This window comes from Podarcis cretensis (assembly GCF_951804945.1).
Source record: "Podarcis cretensis genome assembly, chromosome: 10".
Classification (NCBI taxonomy): Eukaryota; Metazoa; Chordata; class Lepidosauria; order Squamata; family Lacertidae; genus Podarcis; species Podarcis cretensis.
The window spans coordinates 9,860,441-9,887,701 of NC_137179.1; the positions used below are offsets into that span (position 1 = coordinate 9,860,441).

At 44.3% G+C, this 27,261-nt stretch overlaps 1 protein-coding gene across 2 annotated transcripts in view; it reads left to right on the forward strand.

Annotated features, from left to right (window-relative positions):
* TAF3 (TATA-box binding protein associated factor 3) overlaps positions 1 to 27,261 on the forward strand; it is a 135,646-nt gene that overhangs the window by 77,694 nt on the left and 30,691 nt on the right. Inside the window, exons 3-4 of one of the 2 annotated variants that reach the window (XM_079992352.1) lie at positions 16,431 to 18,235; positions 24,656 to 24,741. In XM_079992352.1, coding sequence (XP_079848478.1) covers positions 16,431 to 18,235; positions 24,656 to 24,741 — 1,891 coding nt within the window. The remainder of the gene's footprint in view (positions 1 to 16,430; positions 18,236 to 24,655; positions 24,742 to 27,261) is intronic. The other variant, XM_079992353.1, reaches the window with a different exon arrangement.

Here is a 27,261-nt window from a genome sequence, read left to right on the forward strand (position 1 = left end):
GTATTATCTTAATATGCCTTCTCTCTTTGACTGGAGAGAGAGCCTTTTCTAAGGCGATGTCTTCCCCAGCACAGGATGTGTGCAATCTGTTTATTTACCCTTTATATATCTACCAACACCCAAAAATCTCTAGGGGCTTTACAGTAAATTCAGTGAAAACAGTGAGCCACCATTTAAAATTGCATATTACAAAACGCAAAACAGAAATATAATATCAAAGGCCTTAGCAAACAACCAGGTTCTTACATGGGATCTAAATTCCCGCAGCATGAGAGCCATCTGAATTTCAAGAGGAAGTGGGCAGCAGAGCTGGGGTGCCACCACGGAAAAGGCTTGTCAGTGCCAAACAAGGAGATCCCAGCGCTGGGACATTTTAAGGAGGGCTACCTTGGCTGATACAAGGGCAGGTACATATAGGGAGAGAGTCTCTGAGTGTTTTATTTTATTTTGATTCTGAACTATACAAATGACAATTTAATTGACCAGTAATTTAATCCAGACCTTAGAAAATACATAGATAGGGTGTGCACAGCAGAAAACGCCACTTCAACTAGTGCCCTTGCCCTCGACCCTTCTGCCTCTTCTTGCAACAGTTCTGCAGTCCCATTCCCGTCGCAGTTGCTCAGTTTCCAGGACCTGAGCAGAGAGATTTATCAGAAAGCATTGCACTGATGCATGAGGTTCTGGGAGGAGAAGCGGTAGATCTCCGCAGCCCTCCTCCACAGAAAAGCCTAAGGTCATCGTAAACAGCGAGAGGCCTTCGAGTGGATGTGGTTTTAATTTTTCTCATGCCCTCTAAATTTTGCTGCTTGCTTGAGTGAGAAAACTACCCGCAGAATTATTACTCAGCGTGATGGCCCGGTGCTCTGGTAGCACTTTTCCAGGGGTGCTGACAGCAGCGTTTTGAAGCTGACAGAGAGTAGGGCTCTCCTCTCCAGTTTCAAATGGCTGCTGAGTGCCGCCTGAGAGGTGCTACTGTGTAGCTGCATGGAAGATCACACTACCTGATAATTCCCTGCCTGCCCGCCCCCTGCCCCCACTCCTCAACTCCCAGTCCTAGGGGCACTTGACGCGGAATGGGTTAGAAGTAGAAAACACAGAGAAGGAAGGAGGCCAGGTGAACATGGAGAGAAGCGAACAGAGTTCTTGTTGAGTGATAAAACGGGCGGGAGGAGGCTCTTTTCAAAGCTATGATCTACCCTCTTAAAGTCTTATGTTTGAAAAAACATAGGGGGAGGGACTTCTATTGCCTCCCCCCTCCACCCCAAGACACAGAACATTTAATGCTTTATTTTAACTTGTGCGTGCAATTTCTCTCCCCCTCTCCAGTTACTTATTATAAATAGTGTTCTGTATCTGTGCATGCATATGCCCAAGGACTCCTAATCGAGGCTTGAAAAGTTCCAGGGCTGTTCGCATGTCAACCATTTTCAAACTAACAGCATTGTTGGCATCCGTCAGTCTCGAGAGACAGTGGAGTGCACCTCCAGGGGTGAAGTCAAACTGCTTCATTAGCAGCACCAAAGTGACCTCCCCAGTGTGTATGGAGGTACTGGGCTGTCTAGACGACAAGACCCTCCTCTTGGCCTCACTGATGTGGTCCAAAGGAAAGCACAGCAAAACGTTTGGCACCAGCTTGGCTGCAGGAGTTGCCAGAAGGAGGCGTACAAGGTGCCATCCAACTGTCTTAGGGAATTCACTCTGAATTTGTGTAGGGTTTAGCCTTTTCCTTCCCCGAAGAAATCCTGCAAGGCAGAAGAATTTTAGGGACAAAGTTCTCCTCTTAGATTACCTGACTTCCCAGGTTGCCGGGCCACATCTGCCCCTCACTTACCTCTAGAGCACATGCAAAAACTGCCTTCTTGACCATTGGATCCACTCTTGGTCTCATCTGCTCAATCTTCTGGAGCTTTGTATTTGCATGCCTGTCAAAGCTGTTGCCAGGATAGTGGCTTCTGTCGCATGCTGACAGCTTCTAGGAGCCACAGGTGAGAGCTGAGTGAAGGTTCTGGCGTAAACTTGCATTAACTGCACAGGCCAATGTCTGCAGCAGCCATTATTCATTTTTCTACAAACCACTCACCATGTGCCTCTACACTGCATTCTGTTTTTTCCAGGAAATACTTATTTTTTAAATTTTTATTCTATTTATCAAAACATTCCTATCCGAGCCTTCTGGTACAAAAGCAGTGCTCTAATTGGCTTCCTATCTTGCATCTCAGTTTGTCGTCCCCTTTCCATTTATCTACTTTTTGCGAGGAATCCATAGTCCTTGCTTGTTTCCCTAACTTGTCGCAGTCTTATTCTCTTGCACTGATGCCTCTCATTTGGGGGATGTAGGCATGGGGACATGTTGACAACACAAAAACATTGCCTGTCTCCCACTAAATCCTCTGGATGCTGTCAACTTCCTGCAGTGAACAAGATGTTCTAATTCTGGTCTTCTTTGGCGATCACTCGTAGTTGCTGAGTAAGATTGTCTTCCATAAACACGGTTTTAACAATGAGTCCATAAGTGACTGTGGAGGCCAATTCTGGATCCACACATCCTTCCACAGTGGGGACATTGGTTTCCGGGTGGGAGTTGATCACGGTGTGGATTTGCTAAGTGTGCCTTCTTCTTAGCACGTTTCTCCCTTGCGTCCTGAGTTTGTCCTCAAAGCCATTGACACCTTTGGTAAAGGCTGTTCTCCAATTGGAGCGCTCATAGGCAAGTGTTTTCCAATTATTGGTGTTTATACTACTTTTTTTTTTTTTTTTAGATTTGCCTTGAGACAGTCTTTAAACCTCTTTTGTTGACCACCAGCATTATGCTTTCCATTTTTAAGTTCGGAATAGAACAGTTGCTTTGGAAGACCATCATCAGGCATCTGCACAACATGACCTGTCCAACGAAGTTGATGTTGAAGAATCATTGCTTCGACACTGGTGATCTTTGCTTCTTCCAGTACACTGGCATTAGTTCGCTTGTCTTCCCAAGCGATGTGTAAATCTATTAAGGGCTGAGGAACAAGATCATAACAGTGGCAGTTCTGCCTTTATAGGCTGCTCTTTGCAAATCTAGCCCAGCCTAGATCTCATCTACCCTGCGCCAAAAGATACTTGGCTAATTGAGCTATGAAATACCTTACTCTGATGCAATGTGCCAGAAGCGAGGCACCTGTATTGATACCTTTTTTAAAAAGTGCATTCAGTTTATTTTAGTGGGGGCAGAGCAACTTGTATGCGCACATAAGCAATTTGTCTTTTGCTGCCAATTTGTAGGAACACCTGGCAGGGGTGTGCTGTGCACATTTCAGTATCTTTCCATCTAGGTTTTCATGCTGCCTCTCTCACCATGATCTCTGAAGCTGGCTTTGAACGAGAGCGTCTTTAACAAGAGTGTGAATCGAGAGTGGTATCATTAGCAGCCTGCTATGGAAGCAACCAGGAAGGAATGTTGCCTTTTTAAACCAGAGCTTGTGTTTAGGTATGGAAGTTCATAAGAAGCCTGCAGAGGGTGTAGATAGATTGGGACTTACTGCAGCTGACTTGCCTTTTCTCTCTCCCTCTCTCTTTTTTCAGTAGCACATCCCTGTCCTTGAAAATATATGGCTGGGGCAACCAAGGGTCATGCCATATTATTTTCATTAAGCTTTACACCTAATACGTTATACCAAGTGTACATCTAAAACCTTAGGGTGGAAATGTGATAAACCTGTTTGCAAACACTTTGTCAGGGAACCTGATTGACTGCCATCTCGGCTTGTTGGCAGATCCAAGTTTACTGCTGTCGTCGCTATTTTCAGACTAGAGACACACCTTTAACACAGGCATACATTGGGGCCCCCTGTTTCTTCTTTTTAAATATATATTTGTATGGTGGTAGTGCTGCTGTTGCAGACCATCTTAGATTGGACCACAACCCAGTAATGCCATCGTGTAAATCGAAAGCAGGGTTTGTGAGGTAGGTCCTGGTGTATTGCATGAATTTGTGTCTCCTTACTAGGGAAAGAGAGGGACGCAGGTGGCGCTGTGGGTTAAACCACAGAGCCTAGGGCTTGCCGATCAGAAGGTCGGCAGTTCGAATCCCCGCAACGGGGTGAGCTCCCGTTGCTTGGTCCCTGCTCCTGCCAACCTAGCAGTTTGAAAGCATATCAAAGTGCAAGTAGATAAATAGGTACTGCTTCAGCGGGAAGGTAAACGTCGTTTCCGTGTGCTGCTCTGGTTCGCCAGAAGTGGCTTTGTCATGCTGGCCACATGACCTGGAAGCTGTACGCCGGCTCCCTCAGCCAATAAAGCGAGATGAGCGCCGCAACCCCAGAGCCGTCCGCGACTGGACCTAATGGTCAGGGGTCCCTTTACCTTTTACAAGGGAAAGAATCATAGAGGACCTTGACCTCTTGTTTATGTGTGCTTTAAGTGATCTCTTTACCAAAAATGGAGGCAGGGAGATGAGCGGGGAAGGTTGAAAAGATGTCCAGTGAGAAGTCCTCTGTCTCTGAGGGATTGGACATGGCATCCAGTTGAGACCAGCCTTTGCATAGTCTTATGCCATACTGACTTGCTTTTATTTTTAGCATTGTGCTGTTAAAATTGTCACCTAAGGCATGCTGATAGGGATTTTGCAGGGGTGTGTGTGTGTGTGTGTGTGCAATGGCCCATTTAGTTCAGCATTCTGTTCTCTCAGTGGCCAAACAGATAGATGCAAGCAGACCTCCTGAGTTCAGCAGTGCTCTCCCTCTCCCCTCCTCGGTTTACAGCAACTGGTATTCAGAAGCATATTGTCTCTCACCTTGGAGAGCCATCGATAGTCTATGCTTCCGCTTTGCTACTGGTCTTCTACATTCCCTGTGGGCTTCCCTGGTGTCAAATAATAGGGAAGGGACAGCTGAGAGCAGGGCAGATAGATGGCCTTGTTGCGTTGGGTAATGCCTGTTTGCATCTATGTTTTAAAATGAGTGAATTTGGAGGTTTGTTTTAAAATAAGACGTTGTCAATGCTAACACGAAAAGCCCCTTCTCCACAATATTAAATAAGTAAGCACAGACTGGGGAAACTAACTGTTTACTCACCAACCCTCTCCCCAACCCCCCCTGCAGCTCACTCCAGTGGCAGCACACTTGAGAAGTGTAAATACTGCCTGGATTCCCAATCTGCAGATCGTAAAACATGACCTTTTGTCAGATGATCGGTGGAGGATCTTAGATGGCTCAGAAATTTCCAACCCAGAAGCACTTGAAAAGGGAGATTATTGAAATACTCCAGATAGTGACATTGTCTCGGATGATCTCCAAATTCATATTTCTTTTATCGGGAACGAGCGGGTGTGAGAAATCTCACCTTAATGCACACTATTACCATAGCTGTGCCCCTATTATACTATTGTAATCGGGTCTGAACCAAGAGCAGTGATTAACGATGGCAATTTATTGTATCTGACGAGGGGAGAAAATGGGAGATGTTGTCGTTATCATAAATCATATCATAAATAACCAAAGAGAAGCCCTCGGAAAGCTTGTGTGGTGTCAGCAATGAGGCACTTTTCGGCGCGTTCGCCCAGGATGGTAGCCATAGAAACCCCAAAGTCATATTGTTATCTTAGTCTTGCTGCAGTTATGTGATACAACCATATTAACATATAGATTAGGCCATTTATAATACTAGGTGTCATTTCAGGTTAGCTTGCTTATATAGCATTTTAAGGCTCTCTCCTTTTCATTCTGCAGAATGTTAGGGAAAGGCTGCGTTTTCGCAGGTCAGTCTCAAGCCATTTATAACCCATCAGCGTCACACAACTGTCAGCCCAGTTAATATACTCCTGTTATTGATTGGTTGCAGTGTGCAAGTTGTCACTGCCTAATTACCTTGTCTTTGCTAATAATTTCATTTTTAACAGGGGGGGAAAATGAAATATGTTTAAACAAGGAATATAGTGCATATACTTTACTGAGTTCTTTGGTCTAAGAAGCCCGATTTATTGCTGAGGTGCAGATAGAGTGAGGGGGGGGAGAGAGCCTGTTGCAAGCATCCTAGGAAAACTTGCTCAGCTTTGCAGTTTATTTGTTTCTGATGCTTTTTGACTCTGTGCTGTCCTGTCCATCCCCCCCCCCCCGGTTGGTTGTTGCTCTTCTTAAGGTGAGATGCAGTGTAGGCTGCAGCTTGCAGAGGAAAAAATATGATGATGAGCAACTGGACTGTTGCCAGCATAGCAAGTGAAATTATTTAGAATTATATGGGATTTGTGCATAACTCCACCCCCACCACTGAAGTAATGTATAGCACAACATAATTCATTTATTATTTTAAGCAAAGCTGGGTATTCTTAAAGCACAGTATAAATGCATGATGATGGTTTTGGTTGTTACTGTATTCTTAACACATTTGTCAGCTGAGGGTTCTTAATGGTACCAAACAGGAAAAACAGCAACCCGGACCAGTATTTTGGCACCACCATGCAATAATATATTTCCGCCCTCTCTCTTCAGAAGCTAGCCATGCAGAAATTAATTCTATTTGTTTTTTACATTCACACTTTTCTGCTCTGCGTTATCCCTTATGGTTAAGGGCAAATAGCAAAGTTTTTAAACCCAAGTTAAAAAATAAATAAATCTACAGTACGTTTACCTTCTGAGGTTTAAAATTCTTCTTTAAAATGAATTCCCTGTTTGGGAACTCAAGAAGTGGTGTTTTAAAAAAAGAAAAGTGTGTGCATACACAAGCCGATAAAACCTCTCCTCCTGCAAAGAGGGGAGGGGTTGTGGACGGGATCTGATGTCCGCCTCATGCAGGGGGCGTTATGCCCCCTGCCACCCACTCACCTGGCTGGCGCACCACGCCCACAGGTAAGCGCCCAATCGGGCGGCTTGGAGGGGGCGTGGTTGGCAGCTTAACTTGCTGTCGCGCCAGCCATGCGGCCTCATTTTCTGCCTTCCCGTCGCGAGTCACCCACCCTCCACTCCCTTAGAGCTCAGGGTTTTAGTTTCTCTATTGGCCTTGCTATGGACCTTAGGTTGGTCGCCCAGGTTGTCCAGGGGGCCTGGTAGGAATTTTTCCATTTGGACTTCCGGTCGGCGCCAGCGCTTAATGGCGGTCCTCCCTTCGATCTCCGGAGGAGGACTGCTTCACGAGTTCGGGTCTGACCGCTACGGCGAAGCGGGGACCCCTAAAATCACAGGCGCGGAAGCCTGTGAACAAGGAGACTCGGTGGGCACCATTTGCACCCCCTTACTGTTAAGGAGCCTTTTTAAAGGCTCCGGAGTGGCATCGGGGGTGCGTGCGGTGCTGAGAGTCGCTTCCCAGCCCGTGGAGTGAAGCCGCGTCGCCATAGGCGGAGAGCGCCGATTCCTTCCTGAAATTTGGACTGAAATTGAATACCTGTAAGTAGGATTGGAAACCTTACTGGGACTATAAAAATTTCTTGAAATTTGGCCGAAATCGGGGACGGTAAATAAAGGAAGTCTGCCTCCCCCGGATTGCATGATTCTTAAAGCAACGGAACTAGAAAGCTGCAATTGAAGGAAAAGTAACTTTGAACTTTTTGAACTGTTTAACTTTGACATTGAACTTTAACTCCCCCCCCCCCAGCAAGCAGGAGCAGGGGGGGAAGAAAAAGGAATTTGGCTTAACCTGCATGAGAGAAAATTTAAGGGAAAAATTTCTGCTGTCTCTGACTCTGGGAACAGACTGCCTGAGTGAAGCACTTTGACAGGGGACTGTCAGATAAGACCTGCTGTAAAGCGGAGACTTTATTGGATATAATTTTTGGGACTCTACAGAAATAACATTGTTGCAATTAGAAGAATTATGACAAATGTTGGACAGAGGTAAAGAAAGATCTAGAAATATGGTCGAACTTGAAGCTTTCCTTGTTAGGCCGAATCGCAGTGATCAAAATGAATGTATTGCCTAGAATGTTATTTTTGTTTCAGACATTACAAACTGTGGATAAACTAGATTGTTTCAAGAAGTGGCAGAAAGATATATCTAAATTTGTCTGGCAGGGCAAAAAGCCCAGAATAAAATTTAAGATACTTACTGATGCAAAAGAAAGAGGGGGGTTTGCCCTGCCGGACTTAAGACTGTACTATGAATCGGCAGGTTTCTGCTGGTTGAAAGATTGGCTACTTCTTGAGAATGCAGACATTCTGGACTTGGAAGGATTCGACAATAGGTTTGGTTGGCATGCATATATATGGTATGACAAGGTTAAAGTTCACAAGGGTTTCAAAAACCATATTGTTAGGAAAGCATTATACAATGTTTGGATTCGATATAAGGATTTGTTGGAAAATAAAACTCCTAGGTGGTTATCACCAATGGAGGCTAAGGAGGTGAAGAAACTTAATATGGAATCTAAATGGCCAAAATATTTTGAAATCTTAGAACAAGAAAGTGGCAAATTCAAATTACAGAGCTTTGAGAAAATAAGGTCCAAGGTACGAGACTGGCTCCATTATTACCAAATAATGGAGACTTTTAAACAAGACAGGAAAATTGGCTTCCAGGTGGAGAAATCGAAATTAGAAACAGAATTGTTAGAACCCAATACTAAGAATTTATCAAGAATGTATAACCTGTTGCTGAGGTGGAATACAATAGATGAGACAGTCAAGTCAGCTATGATTAAATGGGCACAGGACATAGGTCATGACATTATGTTTGCTGACTGGGAACAGTTATGGACCACCGGTATCAAATTTACGGCATGTAATGCCCTAAGAGAAAATATTATGAAAATGATTTACAGGTGGTACATGACCCCAGTCAAGCTTGCGAAGATTTATCATCTGCCCAATAATAAATGTTGGAAATGTAATGAGACTGAAGGCACCTTCTTTCACCTTTGGTGGACCTGCCCAAAGATTAAAGCCTTTTGGGAAATGATTTATAATGAAATTAAGAAGGTACTTAAATGTACTTTCCATAAGAAACCAGAGGCATTTCTCTTGGGCATGGTCGGCCAATTGGTGTCAAGGAAGGACAAGACTTTTTTTATGTACGCCACTACAGCAGCAAGGATCCTTCTAGCAAAGTATTGGAAGACACAAGAACTACCCACACTGGAAGAATGGCAGACGAAAGTGATCGACTTTATGGGACTGGCAGAAATGACTGGCAGAATCCGTGACCAAGAGAAAGAGACGGTGGAGGAAGACTGGAAGAAGTATATCTTAAGGACTGTTATAAAATTGAGGAGTGCTAAAATGTCAAGGGGAAGGAAGACGCAGAATTACAGCTGAAATTGTTTGATGATTTAAGGTGAAATTGAGAAAGATAATAAGTTTAAATTTAATTGGCAAAAAGGGTTGCTGAAAAACTGTAAAATAAGGATGCAAAAAGGGTGAGGTATGGGGAAGTCCGAGAAAGGAGGTTTATGAAAATGCGGTTAAGAAACTACATTTGTATGTTTGTTTGTATTTGTTGATGTTTGCATGTTGTTGTTGACTTGTTTTAAAATTGGAAACTAATAAAAATTTAATAATAATAATAAAAAAGGAATTTTTCCATTTGGCATTAGGCTTTGTGGTTTTTTCGCCTACCTCGTAGCATCCGTCACAACTTTCGTGGTATTGGTGGGTAGGTTAGGCATTGGAATGTGTTTGTGGTGTGTGGAAAGGCTAGGTGTGGCCATCGCCTACGCCTTCAATTTTGGGTATTCTGTTAAAGGAATCCGGCAGTCGTGGATCCTGTCCAATGCCTGTGTGGCGGGGGGCCATGGCACGACCCTCGGTGACATCAGGGGAGAGCCTATAGTTGTATTAGCATCAACAGGCTCCACCTACTGGTGAATAAACCCCCGGTTTTTAGGCTCACCCCTCTCTGAGTGGGTGGAGTCAATTGCCGTAATCCAATGCTTAAGCCAATACCTTTTCACTTGCTGTAATCAATAAAGTTGTGGCCTTTTTCTTGCCCATTAACCTTATATTACGTGCCCTGTCTTCATTCCACCAAGCAGGGATCGGGTCCTCGAACCACAATTACATCTGCAGGACCTCTAGCTGTGAAAACTTGCAAAAGGGAGGCATGCAAGTTGACGTTTTGCTAGTCTTACGCTGCTGTCTTTTGTACTGTAATATTTTGGATGATCTTTATGCTTTTAAATGTGTATACTTCTTGCATGGTTTCCCAGCAGGAAATTACTAAGTAAATAAACAGTAAAACAAACCAGGTAGCCTCAGCCAACCTTGCAGACAAGTAAGAAACAACTTCTCACTACCGCACTCCCCCCCAGGAGCTTGAGCAATGACTTGCCCAGAAGAAGATGGTAGTTTTTCTCTTAGCGAATGACTGACCCACAGCCTTGGAGCAAGTAAACCCTGCGCAAATCCAGAGCGGAGTCCTTAAGATGGCTGGATGGCGCCTTGTACACCTCCTTCCGGCAACTCCTGCAGCCAAGCTGCTTTCCTTTGCACGACATCAGCTAGGCTGAGAGGGGGGTCTTGTCACTTAGCTCAGGACCTCCATACACATTGCCTAGGCCTGAGCCTCGAAGGGGTCACTTAGGTGCTGCTAGGGGAGCAGTTAGGAGTTACTGGCCTCTGCAGCCACAGCAGGTGCTGTGATTCTCCAGTGGTTTGACTTCAGCCCAGAGGCACACTCAGTTGTCTCTCGAGACAGATGGATGCCAAGAACAACAACAAAAGCACAGTGGTACCTCGTGTTGCGTAACCTCCAGGTTACGGAATCTTCGGGTTATGGCCGCGGCAAACCCGGAAGTCGGTTTGCCGCTTGTGTGTGCGCAAAAGCAGTCCTCCAGTTAAGGAATTTTCGGGATACGGCCGGGCCTCCAGAACGGATCCTGTTCGTAACCGGAGGTACCACTGCATTCATATGGCACCTCAAAGTGTTCCAGGGACTTCACGTTATTTTGTGAGCCTTTTAACAACCCTGTAAACTAGGTCCCATATTGCAGTTGAGGAGTTGAGGATGAGCGAGCATACCTTAATTTAAGCCGATGGAGAATTCACAACAGAGATGGGAGTCAAGTCAGCAGCTTCCCCATTCATAGCTCAAATCTCTTTGCTGTTACAGTGCAGCATCTCCCTGTCACAGGAGCTGCCAGTCAGCTGGCATTTTGAAAAGACCAAGGATCCTAAGGGATCCTTCATTGGTTACTACAGAGATTCAGGAACCAACATTCCATGGCTTTTTTCCCATGTTGCCATCACTTGGCAATCTGACCCATGGTGGGGTATGTTTGTATGGAAACAGCTGTGTAGGCCCTTTGCTCCATGGAAGTTAAAAAATGTTAATATGTGATGTTGTTTAGAGTGATGTTTTAAATGTTGCCCATTCTAAATCTTCATTTAAAACCTCCTTCCCAAAGTTAGGCCTAAGTCTGAAAGTCTTATTTTCTGTTTTGGCAAAGGGTGAGAGCCAAGCCAAATATTCATACGCTCCAGATTTTGAACTGCAAAGCTAATTTTCCATGTGCTAAATAAAGTTCTGTTACTGTTCATCCATATTACTGTTTTATGCTGCTTTTAAGTCTCACTGATTTGCTAAGTAGAGCTAAGCCATCTACAGTATCACTCCTCTGCCTTTAGTTTCAATGCAAAGCACAATAGCTCTGTTGGTAGAGCATGAAACTCCTAAACTCGGGTTGTGGGTTTGAGTCCCACATTGGTTGAAAGTTTCTAGATCTCTCAGTTATTAGCCATGATTGCTTGATGCTGAGAGACTACAGTGGTATTTGTTTGCAGATAAATATGGTGGCAGTTACATATGCCTGGAGAGAATGGAATTCTAAGATTGTGACAAGTCTTTAGAAGTGTAAATTGATTTTAAGTAAGATGGAAAGGTGTGAGAAAATGCAACAGCTTACAATAGTTGCTGTCGAAACTAATTTTATAATAATAATAATAATAATAATAATAATAATAATAATAATTTATTATTTATACCCCGCCCATCTGGCTGGGTTTCCCCAGCCACTCTGGGCGGCTTCCAAAAGAATATTAAAATACTGTGATACATCAAACATTAAAAGCTTCCCTAAACAGGGCTGCCTTCAGATGTCTTCTAAAAGTCTGGTAGTTGTTTTTCTCTTTGACATCTGGTGGGAGGCCGTTCCACAGGGCGGGCGCCACTACCGAGAAGGCCCTCTGCCTGGTTCCCTGTAACTTGGCTTCTCGCAGTGAGGGAACCACCAGAAGGCCCTCAGCGCTGGACCTCAGTGTCTAGATTCCATTTCCCCCTGTTCACGCAGCAACTATCAGATGAGTACTGAGGATTCCAGCCCAGGTTTTTGGGGTTCTCCAAAATGAGAATCTCAGTGTGCAGGGAATACTTTGAATGACCACTATCCCACTGCCCCAGGAGTGGAGAACCTCAACCCCAGGGGCCAAATGTGCCTCTCCAGGCATTTCTATCTGGCCCCCAGGACTCTGCCCAGGCCACATGCCCCCTCATCAGACCACGCTCCTCACCAGCCCTTATCCCACCCTCCTTGAATGTGTGCTCTGAACTATGATCATGCCTACTGCTCACCTGGGAAGAAGTAGTGGGAAACTCTTCTCTTTTTTTGCATGGTTGGAATGTGTTTTTACCATTCTGTTGGGAGCCTCCCAGAGTGGCTAGGGCAACCCACTCAGATGGCTGGCATATAAATAAAATAATAATAATAATAAGTTGTTAGTCCATCACCCTGCACACTTCTGCTTTTGGTTCCGCTGCAGAAAGTTGCCCATCTTGGAATTCAGCCCTTGGGTAGAAAGAGGCCCACACCTCTCTGCTACAGCATCACTAATATCGGCTAACATTTTGCATACTCAAGCTCTTCCATTTTAGCAGTGGAGGAACTCAGGCCTTTCGGAAGTGTAAGGCACTTCATTGCAGCCTGCCCCCTCCCCAGGCCATACAAAATGGCTAGGATTTCTTTCTCTCTAATAAGTGGCTTCTTATGAGCTGCTTTCAGATTGTTGGATTGTAGCACTGCATTCATTCAGGGTATAACCTGGAATTATTTATCAGCTGTCCTGGGTATTGAAGAGTGGCAATGCACAATTACTCAAGCCTAGTGCTCACAAAGAACAGGTGAAGAGGTAAACCAGTTTTGATGCTGCAGGTGGAGGTTCATAGGATCGAATCCTCCTGCATCCAGAAATATTTCCTGAACACGGAAAACTAGCGTGTCAGAGAGAAGAATTCAAACTTAGTCTTTCCCCTGACATTTGGGTTTCTGCACGTACAGTGCGTTTATAGTCACCCAGAGAACGTGAGTTATAGGTAGCCTATAAATCGTATTCATAAACAGAAGAAAATTTTGTATTTTGCTGTGAAGGAATATAATCATGTGAAAGCTCACCTTTCGTCTGAATTGATACAATCTAGAAAGAGGTTTAGCTTTTCAGATACTCTTGTTAAGAACGCAAGACACCTAGAATACCTTTGGCTTTAGTAGGCCTGTCAACATCTGTCTGAAACACCTTTTAGAGGACTTGTTAATAACTCTTGATGGACTGTCGGAAGGAGGAGCTATTGAATGGTGTTTTTGCAGGTGATCAGAGGTATATTCTGAAGCGGGGTAGGGGGAATCATAGTTCCTTGGGCCCCTTGGAATTTGATGCAGGGAACTAAGCGACCCGAAGGCATTTTTCCAGGCCTGCATTGGGCTGACATCTATAACTTGGAAGCTGTTCCCTATGAATTTGAAATGTTTTTCCAGCACCACCACTCATTCCCCTCTTAATTCATACCATTATAGGGCAAGAAAGCATATTTCATTCCCATAATAGATCAGATAATGATTGAAACAGATTTGAGAAACCTGCAGCACAAAAACTGGCAGTTCAGTCTATTTCTAGCAGGTGCCGACTCAGTCAAGAGTGATTTGCTTTTTTTTTTTTGCTTTTTTAAGAGACAGAAATGTGCATGCCCATCCAAGCAAAACTGAACTGCCTAACACTTTTCTGTTTTTCACAGAAGGCTAAGGCTTTATCCCCGGGCAAAGTCTCCACTCTGGACTGGCTGCTGTAAATCCTCTGGGCCTTGGCAAAAGCTCGACTTGTTAGCTCGTTTTACTTAATTTGTGATGCTGGCACTCATTCATGCTTCAGCCCAGGGCTCTTGACTCAACTCTCCTAAATCGGGGCATTGACACATTTTAGAGGGAAGAAACATCCCCTCCCATAGCCTGAAAGGAAACTCTTCCAAATGAGATTCTTTAAGTTGGATTCAGAATAAAGGAAGACTTTGCACAGTTTCAGAATAATATTTTATTTTATTTTATTTAAAAAAATGTTTGTTAAAATAACAAAAGTGCATACTCATTCCTCCTTGCAGCCACCTTCCAAAAACCGAATAATTCTGGGTATTCCTCACTAATGGCATCTACAGGTTGCTTTCATTCTGGAGTTTTTAAAATTCTTGCAATTACTAAGCTTCAAAAGCAGCCTCTTGGTGAAAGAGGATAAATGAGGGCCGTTATATAGTTAAGCGAAAGACGAGTGTGTACTGCACCCACTCTTGTGTTGCTAAGGTCAAGCCAGACAGACTTTTTTTTTATGAAGTTGGGTAAACATACAGAGGTTATTTAACATTAGTAGAGCTAGAGAATCATTTTGTGATTGAACCGTTGGTTGTATCCGACCAAGTGCTACTCAGAGTAAACCTGCTGAAATTAATGGACCTAAATTAATCTCATTCTTTGATTTCAGTTGTTCGACTCTGAATATGACTAACCTGCCTCCCGGGCTCCTTTGGGAGGAAAGACAGGGGGAAGAAACATTAAAAACAACTCCATGTAGCTACATTGATATTTTTTTAAAAGCTACACACCCTGACATAAACAAAAAGTGTCACATATTAAGGGACGTTTGATTCTAGATGACCAGCTATATTTTCTTGCCGCTACATACATAAATGTATATATATATATTCTTGTGATTGTATCCAATGCTGATGTTTTGTTCATGTAACAGACTTTCGCTTGTACAATGGACTGTTCCTCCTACTTTCCCCTGCAGCTTCCTGCACGCATGCAAAATCTGTTCTAGACAATTGGGTGACACTCTGGAACAGATATTTAGGGGTGCTTAGGGAGAGAACCCCCTGAGAGAGAAACGCGAAATCCTGCTGTGCTAGTGAAAGTCCACTCACACAGCGCTGGATAAAACTCACGGTGGTCAACCAGAGTTGTTTATGTTTCCTTTTGGTTTATTTGGTTCGCTCTTCCTTCCTTGCTACTTTACACATAACTTCAGTGAAACTCAGTAAAAATAAGGTTTCAGGTTGGTTGGGTGGTTTAAGGAAGGAAATAAGACATTTTTCTCTCTCTGAGGATATATATTTCCTTGGCCCTCTAGCGAAATCCAGCACATCTAGAATGTCTCCTCTGGTTGTGATATTTTGATCCAAAGAAGCAGCCAATCACTTGATGTGGAGGGAGATGCTGCAGATGGCTCCAATTGAAATGGTAGATGTAATGGATTGTAGAGAAACTGCTTATGGACCACAATTTGAGAATGGATTTCTCTGAAAATATGAAAAAGATAGTGTGTGTGTGTGTGTGTGTGAGAGAGAGAGAGAGAGAGAGAGAGAGAATAAAGTTACAGATAGGTAGCCATGTTGGTCTGCCATAGTCAAAACAAAGTAAAAAAATTCCTTCCAGTAGCACCTTAAAGACCAACTAAGTTAGTTCTAGGTATGAGCTTTCGTGTGCATGCACACATCTTCAGATACACTGAAGCAGAAGTCACCAGACCCTTCTATATAGTGAGAAGGTGGGGAGGGGTATTACTCAGAAGGGTGGTGGAGTAATACCCCTCCCCACCTTCTCACTATATAGAAGGGTCTGGTGACTTCTGTTTCAGTGTATCTGAAGAAGTGTGCATGCACACGAAAGCTCATACCAAGAACTAATTTAGTTGGTCTTTAAGGTGCTACTGGAAGGAATTTTTTTATTTTGTTGTGAATAAAGTGCTATTGGTGGCGCTGTGGGTTAAACCACAGAGCCTACGACTTGCCGATCAGAAGGTCGGCGGTTTGAATCCCCGCGACGGGGTGAGCTCCCATTGCTCGGTCCCTGCTCCTGCCAACCTAGCAGTTTGAAAGCACGTCAAAGTGCAAGTAGATAAATAGGTACCACTCCAGCGGGAAGATAAACGGCGTTTCCGTGCGCTGCTCTGGTTCGCCAGAAGCGGCTTAGTCATGCTGGCCACATGACCCGGAAGCTGTACGCCGGCTCCCTCGGCCAATAAAGCGAGATGAGCGCCGCAACCCCAGAGTCGGCCACGACTGGACCTAATGGTCAGGGGTCCCTTTACCTTTACATTTATGTACCATTTAATCTGTATACTGTATCTGAGAAGTGAAATTCTTTGTTTTTGTACATTTCTTAAACCGAGTCATTCAGTCCATGTGAGCTTACTTCTTGTGATTTCTCTAGAAAGTTGTGCTATTGTCTTAAGTAAGCTAACAACTTTCCCTTTACTTGTTTCTTTCAACAGAGGAAGAGGAAGAGCAGGTGCCCACTGATGGCGGGACTTCAGCAGAAGCCATGCAAGTACCTTTGGAGGAAGAGGGAGAAATGGAAGAAGAGGAGGCTGTCAACGATGAAAACTACTTGAGCAAGAGGCCATTAGAAAGTCCCGAATCTGAGGAAATGCCTGCCACAAAGCGGCCAAAACTAGCTAGCGTGAAAGGAGATAGTCCAGAGGGGATGGTGGAACCACGTGAGCCTCTTAGTTCAATCAATGCCCAGAAGGTGCCACCCATGCTTTCCCCGGTTTGCGTTCAGGATGGTGCTGACGTGGCTCCTCTCTCTCCAGAACCACCCGTACTGGCTCCCATTGCAAAATCGCAGTTGCCAGTTTCCAAACCGTTGGAGCCGAGAGCATTTACACCTAAAGCAAAGGTGAAAACGAACTCCCCAGGGCAGAAAACGAAGGCGCCCAAAGTTCCTCCATCACCAGCAGTGGCCGGAAGCCCCATCCGCTCTCCAAAAACTGGACCCAAAGAGAAGAAATCGCCGGGCCGATCCAAGAGCCCCAGAAGTCCTAAGAGTCCAAAGGTTCCGGTTCATGTCCCTCAGGTAGCAGTTAAGCAGGAGACCCCGAGTAGAACGCCCTTGGCAGCGTTAAGTGAAAAGATGGGGAAAGAGAATATCCAAATAAAACAAGGGCCAACCCCCGTTGACCCTGGGAAACCAAACAGTGAGAATCCGGCGAAGAAAGTGGCCGTTCTCGACAAGACAATTGACGATTCCATTGATGCTGTAATTGCTCGTGCTTGTGCTGAACGGGACCCGGACCCATTCGAGTTTTCCTCAGGGTCAGAATCGGAAGGGGATGTTTTCACTAGCCCTAAAAGACTGTCTGTGTCAGAGACTACAACCCCTAAAGCTTCTGTTTCTGCTAACAGCAGCTTAAATAAAGCAGGAAGCACCCCAGTTCCTCCCTCTGGTGGAACATCAAGCTCAGACATTTCATGGACGATGGATGACTCCATAGATGAGGTCATTCGAAAAGCAAATATGGGTCCTCCTGCCAATTTGCCGGCAAACTTCCCTTATTTCTCATCTCCCTCTGCTTCTCCACCAACTCCAGAGCCTCTGCTCAAAGTTTACGAGGAGAAAACTAAGTTGGCTTCCTCAGTAGAAGTTATGAAGAAGCTGAAGAAAGAGTTGAAGACAAAAATGAAGAAGAAGGAGAAGAACAAAGACAAGGAGAAGAATAAGGAGAAGAACAAAGACAAGGAGAAAAACAAAGACAAGGATAAAGACAAAGATGGAGGCAAAGAAGTAAAATTTCCGTGGAAGGACTTGATCAGAGATGATGACTTGGATCCGTACAAGTTCAAAATTAAAGACTTTGATGATGAGCCAAAAGTCAAGGTAAAAGATGGCAGCACCAAGAAAGAACGAGAGAAGCATAAAGACAAGAAGAAAGATAAAGGCAAGAAAGATAAAGACAAGAAAGACAAAGAGAAAGTTAAAGAGAAAAATAAAGGCAAGAGTAAATCTTCGTCAGTGCCTCTTGTTCTGCCTCCCAAAGACTTGCCCCTGCCCTTGTTCAGCACCCCGGCTGCCATGAAACTCCCGTCGCTGTTGCCAGCCCTCCCGACGATCCTTCCCGAAAAACTCTTTGAGGAGAAGGAGAAGCCCAAAGAAAAGAAGAAGGACAAAAAGGAGAAGAAGAAGAAGAAAGAGAGGGAGAAGGACAAGGAAAAGGAGAAGAAGGAGAAAGAGAAAGAGAAAGAAAAGAAGGAGAGGGAGAAGAAAGAAAAGGAAAAAGAGAAACACAAACACGAAAAAGTAAGCAATTGGGGTTCTTTATTGCTCAGCTTCCCACACCATAGCAGAATGATACCGGAGCAACATCTAAATATATGCTTCATAGGGTTCTGAAACAGTAAAATATTTAAACCTAAAAACTGAATTGATCGAAAGGATTTCACAGTAGTAAAATGAGGATAACGGAATCATAGAAGCCTAGAATTGTAGAGTTGGAAGGGACCTTGAGGGTCATCTAGTCCAACCCCCTGCGATGCAGGGATCTCAGCTAAAGCATCCATGACAGATGGAGGTTAAGGCTTTGTTCTCCCTCCACTGTCTGAGACAGTATGACTTCAAATACCAGTTACTTGGAATCACAAAAGTGTTTTCAGGTCTTGCTTGCAGGCTTCCCATGGACATTTGGCTGGCTACTTGGACTAGATGGACCTTTGGGCAGATCCAGCAGGGCTTCTGTTTATGTTGGTCTTTTAATTATAAAGTTAACAGATCCCTAAATCCACACCTTTCCTGCAGTTTTCACCTTTACCCTACCCTAAGTCTTCTTTTAAAATTTGAGCATGTTCAAGTTAATGCACCTGTACTAATTCATATAGGGCAGGCATGTCCAAAGTCCGTTTTTGAGACCTAATCCAGCCCGCCGGTCTGTTTAATCTGGCCCTGTGGCAGTTTATTTCCTGGGGTAAAATCCAAAAAACACCTCAACAACATTGGTTGGCCCTCACTTCATCAAATCTGGCCCTCTTTGAAAAAAGTTTGGACACCCCTAATATAGGGGGACTATATCAGTTTCCAAAGCATTACTTGAGGTTACATGCACAGGAAAGCTGGCAGTCCAAAAATGAATAGGACAACAGGGGTGTTGGAGGCAAGGATAAAAAGGAAATTTTATTTATGCCTGACCTCGTGTCTTTACTGGTCCAGCACTGCATCTCTGTCCTGTATGCCAGTTTCCTAAATAAATCAGCTCTATGTACATCTAGCTGCTATTTTTCACTGGCATTAGAATGATTCCTTCTCTATATAACAACAACAGCAACAACAGCAACAACAACATTATATGCTGCCCAGCCCATCTGAGTGGGTTGCGCCTGCCACTCTGGGTGGCTCCCAACAGAACATTAAAAACACAGTAAAACATCAACCATTAAAAACTTCCAATCAAGGCTGCCTTCAGATGTCTTCTAAAAGTGAAATAGTTGTTTATCTCCTTGACATCTGATGGGAGAGTGTTCCACAGGGTGGGTGCTACTACCGAGAAGGCCCTCTGCCTGGTTCCCTGTAGCTGTTTGTCTCGCAGTGAGGGAACTGCCAGAAGGCCCTCAGCGCTGGACCTCAGTGTCTGGGCAGAACGATGGGGGTGGAGACGCTCCTTCAGGTATACTGGACCAAGGCCGTTTAGGGCTTTAAAGGTCAGCACCAACACATTGAATTGTGCTCAGAAACGTACTGGGAGCCAATGTAGATCCTTTAGGACCGATAACTACAGTGGTGCCTCGCAAGATGAAATTAATCCGTTCCGCGAGTCTCTTCGTCTTGCGGTTTTTTGTCTTGCGAAGCACGGCTATTAGCGGCTGTTAGCAGCTTAGCAGCTATTAACGGCTTAGCGGCTTTAAGAAAAAGGAAACGAACTCGCAAGACGTTTCGTCTTGCGAAGCAAGCCCATAGGGAAATTCGTCTTGCAGAACGACTCAAAAAACGGAAAACTCTTTCGTCTTGCGCATTTTTCGTCTTGCGAGGCATTCGTCTTGCGAGGTACCACTGTAGTAACTGCTCCCAATCACCAGGCTAGCTGCCACATTTAAAAGTGAAACAAAACTCAGTAGAAGTTCTCCTGGCCATGCAGGATTAGGAGAGGGGATGGGGCTCCCTCACGAGCAGTAAACAATGGTTTAGCATTGCATGTAAACCAGGCTGCCAATACTGATGGCTGTTGGCTCCCCATAGCCCAACCATCCGCAGCGAGGGCTGAATTGGAGATACATTGGTGAGAGGCATCTGTGTTGTCTCAGTTAATTTTGTCCCCAGTTTCAGAGAGGCAGCAGTCCTCCTCTCTGAGAAAAGAGGAGGTCCTGGGGAAAGAACAGGCTTAGGCAAGGGAAGTTTGTCTCAGCTCAAAGATACGCAGTCTGCTTGGGAGGAGGTGCATGACAAGGTGGTATCCCTAGTGAGAAAATCAGGTCATTTGGGTTTTGGCAACTGTGTGTGCATCTTTTCCAACCTTCCCCTTTTTCCATCCACCCAGCCATTTGCCTCTTTTCTTTCTCTCTCTCTCTCTCTCTCTCTCTCTCTCTCTCTTTACTTCTCTTTTTATTTTATTCTATTTAGCTTGCAAGCTTTGGGGTAAGAAATTGTGCTTTAAATCCCCTTAATAACCAAACTAGGTAGGGAATTATACCAGTGGAAAACCATGTATAAATAAATACGTATGGATGACAATAGTTTTTGAATAACTAATCATAGCCACAGCCTTTCACAATACAGGGCGAGGGGTGGAATTATACCAAAACCATACCATGTGAACAAACTCAAAAATAATTCCCGTGAATGTAGTTTTCCACTCCCATTCCATAACTGGTTCTTGTCTAGGTTTTGTCTCCTGTTTTTTTAGAATTCGGTGTAACATTAGGAATATAATGGAACAATACCACCTATTAAAAGTCTATTCTTCATAGCCCTAAAATATATTGTATTATAGGGCAAGCCATATAAGCTTGGGCAGATTACATTGACAAAGCTTCCTGTTACCTTGGTGAAAAGTCCCTGTCAAAAGATAAACTTTAAAGCCAGGCTGCATGAAAGAGTCCCTGGATAGAATTAAAATTTAAACTGATCTAGACAGATAAGCTTTGGAGGAAAAAAAAAGTGGAAAAAGTCCACCTCTTTGCTGCAAGTCAGGATTTTGAAAATAAATTTCCCCCCTTTTAAATCTCTTGAGTGATTTTCATTTTTTGCAAGGCTGCTCTGCTGGTGTCCTGGAAAAACGGAGAGTTTGAGCTTTATCAGTTGGTGCCCTGAGGTATGTGGCAAAGAAGCTAAATCCTTGAAGATTAGCAAAAAAAGAGGGGGGAAATGCAGCACATGGCAATAAGGGGCTTATATGACTACTAGTATTAGTTCAGGTGAAAGAAGTATTGCTTATACATAAAACTGGACAAATCCACTGACAATGTATTTTTAGTTAGCTACAAAGGAGTCTTATATTGCTGGACTTTACTTCTTTGGTGATTTGGGAAGCTTAGTAATCCACTGTAAATGCTCTTCTGCTGGCCCGAATTTCCAGTATTACTCCAGAATTGCAGCTCTTTAATTTTTAACCAATGAAAGCTCATGTTCCCTTAACATTCACCTTTTCCGTAACATCCACCTTTTCCTGCTTCTCTTGTATTTGCACGCATCTATTCTCTCTCTCACAGACATACAGAGGTTCTTCTAACCTCCTGGTTTCCTGTTAAATGCAAAGACTCAGGTTACCATTTGGAACCTTTGCGGATTGTGACAGTTGGACAAAAATTAGGAGACCCAAAAGTTAACCCTATAAGTAAGCAAGCTTTTGGGTGGGCCTCCATACTTGAAAACCAGTCCATGGGGGGTGTCAAAACATGATTTCTGTTAAGATTTCTTTTCTGATTAGATAAAATGTCTGCTGCAACTGATGCTGACACTTGAAAATTTATTCCTTAAACTGAGTTTTTTCTAGAGTTGTTTATGCAGTGGCATCTTTGGTGGCAACAAGCAGTAGGCTGTATTTAAGGTGCAAACTCAACAGTACACTGTCACACAATTTTCTGCCTCTTCCATTTTACTAGAATGTTACCCCCAGAAGCTGAATAGCAGGTCCTGAAGTCTCAATAGGATGTATTTCACCACTGTGTAGCTTAGTCACAAGAACTGGTGACAGCTGCCAGCTTAGATAGTTTCTAATAAAGTTGGCGAATTCATGTAAGGCAGGTGTATCGATGGTTGGCTGTATTTCTGTGCCACTTCCATTCAAGCAAATCCCAAAGTGGCCTACAAACCATAAACCTCACACTGCAGCATCACAGTTGACAGCACATGACTTATACAATTGGCAAATCATCACAAAAACAATTATTGATAATTATAATCTATAAAACAGTGCTAAGAAAACAGCAGCTCAAAAGCTAAACATTATTACATTATTAAACGGCCTCGTCTCCCCCCCCCCCCCATTGTTCTGCCCAAACACTGAGATCCAACTCCGAGAGCCTTCTGGCAAGTCCCTCACTGCAAGAAGTGAAGTTACAGGAAACCAGGCAGAGGGCCTTCTCGGTAGTGGCGCCCACCCTGTGGAACACCCTCCCACCAGATGTCAAGGAGACAAATACCCATCTGACTTTTAGAAGACATCTGAAGGCAGCCCTGTTTAGTGATGTTTTTAATGTTTGATGTTTTATTGTGTTTTAATATTCTGTTGGGAGCTGCCCAGAGTGACTGGGAAACCCAGCCAGATGGGTGGGGTACAAACAAACAAATAATGATTACATTCACACACGCAAACATTAGCTCGGTAATAATTTGCTCTACTCGGTCTATCAAGATACACAGCCAGTATATCAGGGACGCGGGTGCCGCTGGGGGTTAAACCACAGAGCCTAGGGCTTGCCGATCAGAAGGTCAGCGGTTTGAATCCCCGCAACGGGGTGAGCTCCTGTTGCTCTGTCCCAGCTCCTGCCAACCTAGCAGTTCGAAAGCACGTCAAAGTGCAAGTAGATTAATAGGTACCGCTCCAGCGCAAAGGTAAACGGCGTTTCTGTGCACTGCTCTGGTTCGCCAGAAGCAGCTTAGTCATGCTGGCCCCATGACCCGGAAGCTGTACGCCAGCTCCCTCGGCCAATAAAGCGAGATGAGCGCTGCAACCCCAGAATCGGCCGCGACTGGACCTTAATGGTCAGGGGTCCCTTTACCTTTAACCAAAGGAAAGACTACCAACAGAATGGAACTATAACAAGTGCCTGGTCTCCAAGACACATAGGCATGTGTTCATGGACAGCGGTCCTACTCCCATCCAGAGTGGTGTCCCCCCAAATCCTGCTGTCACCGAGAGATTGGATATAAGCACCACACACCCCTTTCCTTTGGACTCCCTATGAACAGTAGCAACCTGAAACAACAAACAATGATATTAGCTTTGGGAGCCAAATGGAATTTCCCAATACAGTATATCTCTGAATGTCAGTTGCTTGTAACAAAACAGAATAGGAAGACCCCCGTCTTTACTCCTTGTTTGGAAGCGCACAAGTGCCTTGGGTTGGCTGTTAATGAAACAGAACACCGGACCAGATTGTCTTTGCTCTCAGCCCAACAAGACAACTCCTGTATGCGTGTTTGCCAGCTCCTGTTATATAGCACATTGAATAAATGACAACAGACAATGATGTACAAGCCTAGCCTGCTTTGTGAGTGTCTGCACTGAATCATAAAGCCAAAGACTGGAGAGGAAGGTGATTAATAGTGTTTATTAGGGCACCTTGCTGATTCATCCACCGGCTCTCGGCCAATTAACTTTGAATACATTTTTGCAAAATATCAGTGCCTCCTGAGGATTCTTAAGGAAAGGGACAGTTTTAAATGCAAAGACATAAAAAACTGAGACAGGGAAAACTACTACGTTAGTAGAAGGAAAAACCCTATTTATTTATTTATTTATTTATCTATCTTCTATCTATATATCTATCTTAGAAATATAGCATATGAGGTTTTCTATTGTAGAAGAACACACCAGAGCTAGAATGACTTCAACATGTAAACAAGTTCAAGGTCCATCAGCACTCCTAGCCTATTGTATTTATTTCAGATGCGTTTTAGCTTTAATCTACTACTTAGAATACTTCCAAGGTTTTCCTTTGATTGCCTTTGCCTTCTGAAGTTAGGTAGGAGGTGACCAGAGAGGGCCTTTTTAGTTGTGGCACCCAGTGTGTGGAATGACCTCCCCAGGAGGGCTCAGCCAAATCCATCTTCCTTTTGACACCAGATGACCTTTATATGTGGCTTCATCACCTGCATTGAAGGGGGTTGGACTGGATGACCCTTGGGGACCCTTCCAACTCTACACTTCTATGATTCTAAGAAGACTCTGATTCCTAGTCCTTGGCGCCATTTAGGTTTCATTTCAAACCAAGCTTTTGGATTCCAGTTACCTTGGGGGTGGCACTGTCTGTCCATTTACACAGCACAATGTCATACAAAGACAGCACAGTTTTAAAAATTCCAGGTGAATATCACACTAAACCATACTGTCACGAGGAGTAAATGCAAAATCTGCTATGCAGCCTTTTCTCATTTTAACCAGAATCTGTTCCATGGTAAAGTTACGTGCATCCTTTCCCGTAAAATGATTTCCTGCAGTGTCCCACCGTCGGTGCTACATTTCTCTTTAGGAGATGCAGCCTATTTAACAGTTAAATGTGTTCCCTTTAGCAGATGAAAGTGGAACCTGTTGTTCCTGCGCCATCTCCCGTGATTCCGAGGCTGACGCTGAGAGTGGGGGCTGGTCAGGACAAGATGTAAGTATAAAGTAAACCCCATTTGATAAAATCTTGGTGGTGGGTGGGCTGGGTGCAGTGTCATCCCATTTGTTTATTTCCTCCCCCTGGCAAATCCTGTTTAATGAACTAATCCCCGTTTTCTAATGAATATATTGCCTAGACAAACGTGCATGCTAATTGGCTCCCGTCAAGATTTAAAATGTTTAATTTTGAAACCAAATAGAGCCTTTATACTATTCAGGGGTAAGGGACGTGGGTGGCGCTGTGAGTTAAACCACAGAGCCTAGGACTTGCCGATCAGAAGGTCAGCGGTTCGAATCCCTGCAACAGGGTGAGCTCCCGTTGCTCGGTCCCTCCTCCTGCCAACCTAGCAGTTCGAAAGCACATCAAAGTGCAAGTAGATAAATAGGTACCACTCCGGCGGGAAGGTAAATGGCGTTTGTGTGTGCTGCTCTGGTTCGCCAGAAGCAGCTTAGTCATGCTGGCCACATGACTCGGAAGCTGTACGCCGGCTCCCTCAGCCAATAAAGCGAGATGAGCGCCGCAACCCCAGAGTCGACCACGACTGGACCTAATGGTCAGGGGTACCTTTACCTTACTATTCAGGGGTGCCATCTCCGGTCATGCAACCTGCGTGCATAGATCCAGGGCTTCTGTTTGTCTCTCCCTGTACACAGACAAGGACACTAAGCAAGAGCTGTTACTTGAAAGACGAGGTGCCCAAGTGTTTTCTAGAAATGAGGTCTGGTGGTGCAGCCTTCCTTTGTGAGAGGGAAAGGAATGACAGTGGTGGGGAGTTTCCAGCCCATCAGCCTAGTTAGGTTTTCCAGGCCATTTGGAGCAAATCCTGCCCTACTCCCAGTGGCCTGACATCCTATATGACATCCAGTGCAAGAAAGTTCAAGCTCCCACTAGAAAATGAAAGCCACAGCTAAAAGCAAGAAGCTCCTGGAGCAAATCCAAGGTGCACCCTCAGTTCTTCCATTGCAACTGTCTTGTTTTTATATTCTGCATAATGCACCCTTGTCCTTGTGTTGTAGAAAAAGGAGTATCCAAATTCTACATGCCTCCCTTGCACCACATTCACACTGTCACGTACGGGGTTTGTTGTTGTTGCTACTTGGAAGTGGAATTATCCCCACAGTCACACTGCACTGTGCTTCCAAAGGGACAACCTTCTGCAGGGACAACCTTCCCTCCCTCTTCAATTCCAGGTTTGAGAGGAACGCATTCCAGTCAGTGGGGGGCACACTTACCATGTTAAGTGGAGTTGTGCCTTGCTCCTGTCAGCAATCGTGCTGTAGCATTCTGCACCAACTGCAGCTTCCAGATCATGCGTGAGGGAAGCCCCACAAGGACTGCATTGCAGTAATCCAGTCTTGAAGAGACCAACACATGAATTACTGTGGCAAGGTTTTCCCAGGAACGGCCATAGCTTTTGAACCAGTCGCAGTTGGTAAAAGGCCTTTGTAGGCACTGAGGTTACCTGAGCATCCCCAAACTGTGAACCTTCTCCTTCAGGGCAAGTGCAACCCCATCCAGGGTTGGCAGCTGTCCTAATTTCTCAGACACGGGAACTATCCACCCACAGTGCCAACATCTTGCCAGGGTTCAAGATCGGCTTGTTGAGAACCAACTCCCTAAGGTAGCCTCACTGCCAGCTCAGGCCTTTTAGGGCAATAACCGCCACGATGTGTAGAATTAACCTCTTGGTATCTGTGCCTTTAGCATCTTGTGTTGTCAGTATTTACAGAGCATCTTTCAACTTTGCCATTTCATTAGTATCTGTGTATTGTTTGTTTTCAGCAGTTCCTTTTTTCACACCCAAGGGATTGTTTATTCCAAGATGGTGCCTGCTATGGTTCATTATATGCATAAACTAAAAACAGATAGAGCACCTTCATTTCATAACATTTGTCTCATCCACAAGCAAATGCATAAAGTTCATCTGCTGAGTTTCATATAATCCCCCTGTAACAGTCCTGCTGTTTACTCCAGCCTTCCCTGACCTGCTGTCTTCTAGGTGCAGTTGGACTCTTTAACTTCCACCAACATGGACATTTTCAGGGTTGGTAGAAATGGTAGTCCAAAATATCTGGCGGACACCAAGCTGGGAAAAGCTGACCTACTCCATTGGGTGAACCACCAGCAAATAAATATGCACTAACTTATTTAAAAACCGGATTTCCTTTGTCATAATTTAAATGCAGGTTTGGGTCACTAGATATTCAGATCTAGCTCTAGCAAAGTGTAGGGGACATGTTACATCCCAGGTGGTGGTTTCTTGCAAGTGCTTTGACTGCACACTAAAACCAAGTGGAAAAAAGATTATAATCAGAGCATTTCTATCTTTGTAGTAAACAATTACAGCAACACTTGCATAAATGCCACATTAGAAGAAATTTACTGGATTCCATTCTAATGCAATTAGAGCTAATTTTGTTCTTTAAATGAATAAAAGGTCAACCAGTAAATCTATTTTATCTCAAGCCCAGGCCTCAATAAATTGTTTTATTTAATTTATTGTGAAAGATCTTA